At 35.8% G+C, this 9,881-nt stretch overlaps 1 protein-coding gene across 8 annotated transcripts in view; it reads left to right on the top strand.

Annotated features, from left to right (window-relative positions):
• The first annotated feature begins 796 nt into the window (after positions 1-796).
• The window catches only part of MIA2 (MIA SH3 domain ER export factor 2), a 139,044-nt gene continuing 129,959 nt past the window's right edge, over positions 797-9,881 (top strand). For all 8 annotated transcript variants that reach the window (XM_056810984.1, XM_056810983.1, XM_056810987.1 and 5 more), the window contains exons 1-3: positions 797-1,073; positions 2,591-2,724; positions 6,255-6,341. In XM_056810984.1, the coding sequence (XP_056666962.1) occupies positions 923-1,073; positions 2,591-2,724; positions 6,255-6,341 (372 nt within the window). In that variant the 5' untranslated portion in view covers positions 797-922. The remainder of the gene's footprint in view (positions 1,074-2,590; positions 2,725-6,254; positions 6,342-9,881) is intronic.

The following is a 9,881-nucleotide window of genomic DNA, read 5'->3' as shown; positions in this document are numbered from 1 at the left end:
GATTTTTCTCAGATATTAATGGAGCTATATCACAGACTGAATTCATGTTAGAACCTGAGCAAATGTGCTGAAATCTTGCAAAAAAGGAGGAGCTTTTTAAAGTATTTTCTAGATATTGAAACAACACTTTACTCCTATTTATTAGTTCCACAAACTTTTTTTCTTGACATGTTTTGACCATTGTAGTATGACGTTAAAGTCTAATTGAGTCAATTTTTAAAATTTAGATTAAGAAGGAATAAGCATACCATCTAATATAATTTAAAATTTACTTTTTATAATTACATTTTATCTGCTTTCTCTAGGATAATCAGAAAAATAGGACATTTTCTTTCTTTTTCTTAAACTCGTACCTTCTGTCTTAGAATCAATACTGCATATTGGCTCCAAGGCAGAGAAGTAGTAAGGGCTAGGCAATGGGGGTTAAGTGACTTCCCCAGGATCACACAGCTAGGAAGTGGCTGAGGCCAGATTTGAACCTAGGACCTCCCACCTCTAGGCCTGACTCTGAATTCACTGAGCCACTCAGCTGTCCCTAGATCACTTTCTTTTGACAAGTTATCACATGTAAGTCTTCAATTAATACTCATCTAATGAATTTTCTACAGACCAGAAAGAAGAGTTTTAGTTATTAATTTGAAGAAATCCAGGCTTAAAGTAACATGGCTTTAAATGAGACATTTGTATTGGCTACCTTTATAAAAATATTAGTCAAAGTAAACAAACCTGTTAATAATTAAATACTGAGTGTTATCTGAATACTTGTCAATGCAGATTGAGAAAGAGAGCATTTATCCAGTAAGCTAAACTGGCAGACAGAAGGAAATTTATCTACCAGAGGTTTTAAAAAACTTTTAGTTACAGCAAATGAAAAATGCGTCTCTTATTTTTGAGGCAGTATTCTTTGTGTAAATAATACATTATGAATGCCTTCAGGATTATTATTTTCAGTTTTGTCATGGGACAGCTTGGCGTTCACAGAATTTTCCTTCTAATCATTTCCTTGATAAAGACCTCGGAGAGTACAAAACTTCTGGCAGAGTTTAAAAAGTGCGGCGATATGGAATGTGAAAGTAAGTTTGATTTTTTTCCTTAAGTTTTAGCTTTTAAATGCTATTGAAAATAGCAACACAAATACATAGCATAAAAATGAAAATGAAAGTAATATTTTCATTTTCATTTACTGGCATACATAAAGACTTCAAACTACTTTGTATTTGTACTTTTTCTGATTTGTACAAAGAAGCTTCATTTTAATTTTTAACCATTGTTTGGTCTCATTACTTTTCCAACAATTTAAAAAATGTAATATTTTTGAGCCACTATGGCTTTAATTGGAATGCTTATATATGTATCTCTATATAAAATTTTAGTATCCCCGTCTCCCAAGGGGTTCATTAATTAATTTTTCATACAATCCTTATGCAAACCTTTTAACTAATCTTAGAGACTTTTCTAATAGAAAGATTTCGTTTATGTATATGAACAATGCAAGTAAGATTTTCTTTCTAAATCTACTCCGAAAAATATTTCAGTCGTTATATCTACCATTAAATTGACAATATAGTGCTGGGCTTGGAGTCAGAAAGACCTGAGGGTCAAATCTGTTCTCAGACACTCACTAGCTTTATGACCCTGGGCAAATTATTTAACTTTTGTTTGCCTAAATTCACCAGAGAAAGAAAAAGCAAATCTAGTGTTTTTGCCAAGAAAACTACATACAGATTCAGGAAAAGTCAGACTTGATTGAACAATAACAAATTTAGCACTTTGCTTTCAAAGCTGTTATGTTTCTATCTATACATTTAGGATGTTTCAGTGATCTCCTTTATTTCTCTCTCTCTCTCTCTCTCTCTCTCTCTCTCTCTCTCTCTCTCTCTCTCTCTTGGCAGCATTATCCTTCCCTAACCTTTCCCCTGCAAATTAAAAAAAGGAAAAACATAAGCTTTGTAAAAACTAAGCTTTGTCAAGCAAAGCAAAATCAGTGCAATTACCGTATTAACATCCTTAACTTATATATTTTATTTTATTTTATTTTTTTACCCTTACCTTCCGTCTTGGAGTCAATACTGTGTATTGGCTCCAAGGCAGAAGAGTGGTAAGGGCTAGGCAATGGGGGTCAAGTGACTTGCCCAGGGTCACACAGCTGGAAGGTGTCTGAGGTCAGATTTGAACCTAGGACCTCCCATCTCTAGGCCTGGCTCTCAATCCACTGAGCTACCCAGCTGCCCCCCTTAACTTATATTTTTGACCAACTCTCTTTCAGGAGATGAATAACATACTTTATTATCCATCCTCTAAAGTCTTGGCACAAGTAAGAAGTAAACAAAGTTACACAAATTAGCAAGAAACATGTTGTGTTCAGAGGACATTAAAAAGACTTGGATAGCAGTGAGAGAAAAATTTGAATATGCAGTAGGGGAGCCACTGGAAATTTTAAATAGGGAAACGATTTGGTGAAATTGGTGTTTTACAAAGATTAATCTGACAAGTGATTCAAAGTATGGCTTGGAGGGAGAAGAGGCTAGAGGTAGGATATTTTTAAATATTAAAGTTTAAAATGTGTATTCTCTTTTATTTTTTTATATAGCTTTACTAAGCAGAGCAGTAGCCATAAGAAATTATGAAGGACCAGACTGCCAATACTTGAATTTCAAAATGGGAGAAGAGATATCTGTTTATGCCAAACTTTCAGGAGAAAGAGAAGATTTATGGGCAGGAAGTGTAAGTATCTTCTTCAACAATGAATCCAGAACCAATATTTGAATATCTAAGATAGCATCTGATTAAGATAAATAAGATATATTTTATATTTCTAAAAGAACTTTCATCTAAATTTAAGAAAGCACTTTGTAGATATTAACAAAATCTTCAATCTTTACATATGAAAATCTGAATTAAATTGGGCCCATGTGAGAAAGACTGGAACTATACATTGGATTCAAAGTAGTATTTAGTGAAAAGAGAATGGATATGTAGAAGTCTTCTAGTGAAAGAATCATTGCCTAGGAAAGAGGGAAGTACATTTTTCATAGGGAAACAACTTCTATTCAACCCAAAGTCTAGATAGATTGAGGTTCCCAGAATCCTTACTGCTTTGAATTGCCTTCCTGAGTCATTAACACAAATAAATTAATGATTAATGCCTTCAGAGGAAAACAGGTATATGTAACTTTGTATCATTGTCCCTTAGTCAACAAATTTTTATTATTACCAAGTTGATAGAATAGTTCAATATGTCTATTTTTCTCACTGAAAATATAAAGTGTTAGCAACCATGGTCACTGTTTGAAACAAGCTCTGCCCCTTCTCTTCAAGGACTATGTGCCATTTTGTTCAGCTTGAACATATAACTTACATAGGAGAAAATTTTGACTGCTGTTCTTAGCTCTGTCTCTTTGCTTCAGGATTTGCAATGAAGAAAAAAAGAAAGGAAGGAAGGAAGAGAGAGAGAGTCAATTGGTGATTAAAAAAAATCAGACACAACTTCCTACACTCCCCCACTTCCTTGTACTAAGTATAATCCAATCAAATAAAACCAAATATTGGCAACAACTTTCATTCCAAATTTCTAGTGTACCACCTAAGCATTGTTTAGTCATGACTGATCAATGAATTGAGCAGTTCTAATGTGTCTTATTGTTCTATATCCCACTGTTGGTCACTGTAAGTCTGATTATTTTATAGAACAATTTGTTTGTTTCTTTTTCTTTTTTTTTGCAGGCATGTTGTTATTTGGGATCAGAGTGTTTACTAAGGGATGCCTCTGAGGGTTTTTGTTTGTATTTCATAGATTTTCAGTACTAGGATCTGGCATGGGAAGTTAAAATACCTTCCCTTGAGCTATTGAGTTAACAGTTTAGTTTTTTGAATGATCTGATAATTCTCTGGAACAGAATCTTAGAACTTGAACCCTCAGAGGCTCACTGAGTCCTTTGAAGTTATTTTTTTTTATTAGAAAGAATAGAGGGATTTGGAAGAGACAAGACAGAACCCTATTGTTCTATACCATCAGTAGTTGGAAGGACATGAAGTTTCTGCAAAGTACAGCAGGGAGGGGTTAGAAACCTCAGGTGAAGTAATGGGGCTATGTGACTGATTCGTTCTAGGCTATGACTTTGATTTTTCTGGGGTCCACTCTCACTACTGGGGGCTACATGATTTACCTAGAGTCATATAGCTAGTAAATGTTTGAGATAGAATTTGAACTCAGGTCTTCTAACAGGCCCAACTCTCTATCTCTTGCACTAGTTTAATGACTTCTAAGATGACCTCTAAGATCTCTCTCAGCTCCAGAGTTATAATCCCATGATCCTCTTTATTTTTAGGTCACATATCTATTTGGAGCTAATATTGTATCTTCAGGGCAGATCTAGGCAGCTCATGAACCAAAAGAAAGAAATAATATTGTTCTTAGACCCCCATATTTTGTCCCATCTTTTAAAGGTATAAAATTTTTAGAAAGTATAAGAACTAAGTAAGATGATCTTTGTTCATTTGTTTCTTATTCTTCAAGATGCCATTTGAGGTCTTCTTGGTGTAGATCCTGGAGTGGTTTGTTATTTCCTTCTCCAGTTCATTATATAGATGAGTAAACTGAGGCAAATAGAGTTAAGTGACTTGCCTTGGATCACACAGCTAATAGATGTCTGAGGCCAGATTTGAATTTAGAAAGAGAAATCTTATTGACTCCAGGCTCTGTGCTCTCCACTGTGCTATCAGACTGGCTAAATGATCTTCTGGTTTCTTAATTTAGTCCCACTACTACAGGCTGTCACTGTGCTGGAAATAAAATATCTTGCAACAGTTGCCACACCAGAGAGGCACTGTTGCTGGTGTCAGAGGACCGATGTTTGAAATAGATTCTTTTAACCTTGGGGCAAAAAATAAACTAAGGAAACTGGGTGAAAAGCTGACAGGGATCTCCAATCTCTCAGAATGTTTCATTTGAACTAGGCTTGGAGGTATCTGATCCAGGTGCAACCCGAGAAAAGCTTAATGCGCATTGGTTCTCCTTTAATATGTTTGAGGTGCATCAAAGACACGGACTAGCTCACTCAGTTAGAGCCCTCCAGTCTCTTATCCATTATGTCGGAGCCTAAAACACTTACCTATTATATACGTACGCCCTGAATTCCAGGAGTGTAACATTCACCTCTGCTTTCTATTTAAGCCGGGTAAATGCCACGGCAATCTTGAGTTTATCGATTTGTCTTAGTTCTTTGTGCATAGAGTCCACTGTGGTAGGAATGAGGGATGGGAAGGAAGAGAATACAGTTTAATACAAGTTGCCTGTCTCTCCTGATTTCTATATTTAAGCAAAGACATTTTAGCATTTGGGTATTTTATCTTTCCCGTTGCCCCTCCTCCTGTCCCCTCTCTTCTCTCTTTTAGAAATATTAAGAAAGCACTTATCAGTCTGAAGCTTTTAGACTGATCGGAAAGAGAAACTTAATCAGTCTCCATGAACTGTGGGCTCCCAGGAATGAATGCTCCCTTGTAGCAATTAGGGCGGTGGCCAGACTAGGGCAAGGTTCCCTTAACTGATCCACCTAAAAGGAGTAGCTTCTTTCCCTATTCATTGACCAGATTCCGATAATGATCAGACTTTAGCGTTCACCTTTGACCAGCTGGAAAGGAGCACCATTGGAGGGAGTGATCAGAGAGAGATTGCGTATTTTAGGAAAAGCATTCTCCAAGTGTGGGCTGAAAATTAAATTATTGTTAGGTTGAAAAAAGCCACCTAAACTGCTATCTTACTGTACCTTTATTCAATTTTGACTGTGAAATACTTTAAATAAATTCTATAAACTGGGACTTCAGACTTACTTATTTTATTTGTGTTAGAAAAATGTCTAAAGGCATGAGATAACTTGTCAGTTTGGATGTTTTTACTAATAGAATAATGTTTAGGTTTAAACTGATCATAAATTAATTTCAATTGTTCCTGGCAGTCTTCTACTTATAATGCAGAGCACAGAATTTTTTCTTTGACATGACCACTGTTCTTTTGAGAATTGGCATGTGAACTTGTCAGTAGTTTCTAAGGAGCAAAATGCTTTTATGTATAATTCACCTCTTTCTCAGGGGTATTGAGGCCAACCCATTTTGGAAATAATTTGAGGTGATAAGATTAAAACTCCGTGGTTAAAAAACAATTCTTTAAAAACTCTGGAAGAGAAGGGGAAATAAAAGGTCAATAGTCTTCATTGCTTTGAGGGAATTTTTTTAAATACTATTTTTTTTTAATATAGAAAGGAAAAGATTTTGGATATTTTCCTAAAGATGCCATCCAAATTGAGGAGGTATTCATCTCTGAAGAAGTTCAAGTGCCAACTAAAGTGAGTACAAAATTTCTCCATTCTCCCTAATTAATCTAAATTTTTTTCTTGGATCATAGCATCCTTATGACATGTTTTTCAATTCTCAATTTGTTATGTGCTGGTCAGCTAGCATTTTTAAAAAATACCTACTATGTTCCAGACACTGTGGTAAACATTGGGGATACAAAGAAATGGAAAAAAATTATAGTCTAATGGGAGAGATGCAAATAACTATGGACAAATGAGATATGTATTTATATATAATATATTTATATATATAAAATTTATTATAGTTATATAATATATGACATATCTATGAATTATAAATAATATAAATTTGTATAACTTATAATCTATTATATATGATTATATATTTTATTATATAATAACACATATATGCCTTATTATATTATAACATATACATATAGCAATCTTAGAGGGAAGGTACTAATATTAATTAAGGACTAGGAAAGGCTTCTTTTAGTAGATTTAACTTTAGCTGAGGCTTGAAGGAAGCCAGGGAATCAAGGAGGAGGAGATGAGGATAGAGAGAATCTCTAGGCCAGGAGGGACTATACAAATGCCTAATAAAATGCCCAGTTAGAAAATAGAATGTCATGTACTTGCAAGAAACAGTAAGAAGGTTAGTGTTACTGGATCTCAGAGTATAAGGGGAATATGGTTTAAGAAGCAGGAAAGGTAGGAACATTAAAGAAACCAAAAAGAGGGGGCAGCTGGGTAACTCAGTGGATTGAGAGCCAGGCCTACAGAAAGGGGGTCCTGGGTTCAAATGTGACCTCAAACACTTCCTAGTGACCTGTGTGACCCTGGGCAAGTCACTTACCCTCCCGTGGTGCCTAGCCTGTGTTGCTCTTCTGCCTGAGAAACTATGCAGTATTGATTCTAGGATGGAAGGTAAGAGTTTAAAGAAAAAGAAAAGAAAAGAAAAAAATACTTTGTATTTTACCCTGGAGGTAATAGGGAGCAACTGAAGATTATTATTATTATTTTTTAAACCCTTACCTTCCATCTTGGAATCAATACTATGTACTGGTTCCAAGGCAGAAGAATGGTAAGGGCTAGGCAATGGGGGTCAAGTGACTTGCCCAGCATCACACAGCTGGGAAGTGTCTGAGGCCAAATCTGAACCTAGGACCTCCCGTCTCTAGGCCTGGCTCTCAATCCACTGAGCTACCCAGCTGTCCCCATAACTGAAGATTATTGAATATGGGGTCCTTTTTGTAATATCAATTTGACAGCTGAGAGGAAGATGGATTAGAGTGGAGAGAGAACCAATACATAATATTAACTCTAAAATGGGAGATAAAGGTTTAACAAATTAATTTTAAAAATGTGTATAGGATATTTAGTTCAAGAGGTTTAGGCAATTAGAGATTCAAGACTGGAGATTGGGAGAGAGGTTAGGGCTGCAGGAGTAGCTCTGAGAACACCCCGAATATAAAAATAATAAATGGACCCATGGGAACTGGTGAGGTCACCAAGTGAAATAGTATAGAGATAGAAGAGAAGAGGACCCAAGACAGAGGCCTGGGCGATCCCACCTACTCATTGTGAAAAATACTTGAACCAAGAAATTCCTTTAGGAGTTATTTGAGTATTGTGTCATATTTTGCAAACAAATTTGCAAACAAAATAAAAGATCTTTCTTCTTCCTGTTTGGTTTAACAATGGTTTAACAAACATTTATTAAATGCCTGTCTTTTCGTAATTCAGTTCTGGGGAGACACAAAGTTTAAAAAGACAAGATCCCTGCCATCATGGAACTTAAAATGTAATAGGGGGACCTGATTCATACCCAAACAATTTTAATAGAACAATAAATGACAAATTCACAAAGAGGTACAAGTGAAGCATTAAATGAATTCTGAGATGGGAGATATCATTATTGATTGGGGGAAAAACAGAAAAGGCTTCTGAAAAGGTGATATTTACTTTTGAGGACAGGACTTTAGAGGACAGATAGAATACAGCAGCCAAGGAGCAGAGAAGAAAGGGAAATAGGACCATAAAGTATGAGGAATGTTTTGAACAATGGTGTGGCTATAGAAAAATGTGGGACTTCTATGGATGACACCAAATGGTATAGTTTGACTAGAATAAGTATGGGAAGTAGCACAAAATAAGGATGAAAAGACACAAAATCATGGAGGGCTTTGTGTGCTAGGCAATAGAGTTTAAATTTTACTAAATTAAATTTTACTCATATGAGTTATTTGTCAAATTACTTAGCACAGTGCTTGGCATAAAGTAGGTTCTATATAAATGCTTCTTCCCTCCCTTCCCCCTCACTAAATAGTCTCTAGAAAGCCAGTAAAAGATCTTGAGTCAAGGCCTGACATGACGAAATAAATGTGTGTAGGGAGGAAGGAAACTTTGTTACTGTTAGGGAGATAGGCCAAAGGTAATCATGATGCTCTCAAGGTGGTTTGTCTGCATCACACTTGCCATTATGGGAGTAGAAATTAATTGGAAAGAATTTTCTAGTTTTATGACATATCAGGAACTATCTGATGAGAAAGAAGCAAAATAATTTTAAGAGACAAATTTAATTTCTTCTGAGTTGCAATCTCATAAAACTCACATAGACCTTGGAAATAAGAAACAATAACAACTTTCCCACTCCTAACCCCTACCCTTGGAAGAGATGGGACAGCAGCTGAAGGCAGTGCAAAGAATAGTCCAACACAGGAATCCATCGCTTTATAACAGCTTTATATCCAAACAGCAGCTAACATCAGTAGTCTTTGTAGTGGTCACATCAGAGGAAGAGAAGGGCTCCAGATGAGTAATAGATTTAGGATTGAGAATTGTATTGTTTTGTATTGTATATGTTTTACTCATGTATATTCTCTTTCTGTGCATATTCCCTAACCATTCATGTTCTCTAGATGTGTTCCTTTCCTATCCTTGTTTCTAATGTGTGTTCTCTCTTTTACTGTCAGTGTAGGAATCCTTGTGAGAGTGTAATCTTGTGAATATGGGGAAAATTGTCTGTGCCAATTATTTTCCTAAACAGTGGTTTAACTATTTTTTGTTTTGAACTGGTTGTACTCTGGTTGGTCTGGCAAAATAAACATTGGCAGGTGCTCATTAGCACCTTTGAGTTTTGAGTAGATGCTAAAACACACACAAAAAAGCAGTGCTTTAATCCTATGGTACCTATTGGAGGAACCTCATGTAAGGACAAGCGAGGCAAGGATATATACGTGAGGCAGTGCAAATAGTGGAAAGAAAATTGGGTTTAGAATCAGGAGACTCAAGTTGATGAGGATAAGGACCTGTACCAGATAAGAATATATAGGAGGGGATCCGGAATATATATCCAAAGGTTGCTTTGGATTTGAGGAGACTAATATGTTGGAACTGAGCTAAGCTGTGAACCCAAATCTCCTCCCCTCCCTTCCCCAGAGAACAAAGTGGTACAGAGGGTTTATATCCCTGATGGGATAGGGCAAAATGTTTATATCTTCTGGGCCTTGGAGTAAATATTTCTTTGTAAAAGATAATCTGGCTGTTAAATGGAATTGGGGTTATAAA

Source organism: Monodelphis domestica, chromosome 1 (genome assembly GCF_027887165.1).
Source record: "Monodelphis domestica isolate mMonDom1 chromosome 1, mMonDom1.pri, whole genome shotgun sequence".
Classification (NCBI taxonomy): Eukaryota; Metazoa; Chordata; class Mammalia; order Didelphimorphia; family Didelphidae; genus Monodelphis; species Monodelphis domestica.
The sequence above is the reverse complement of the archived record's forward strand: the minus strand, read 5'-3'. Positions and strand labels throughout refer to the sequence as shown.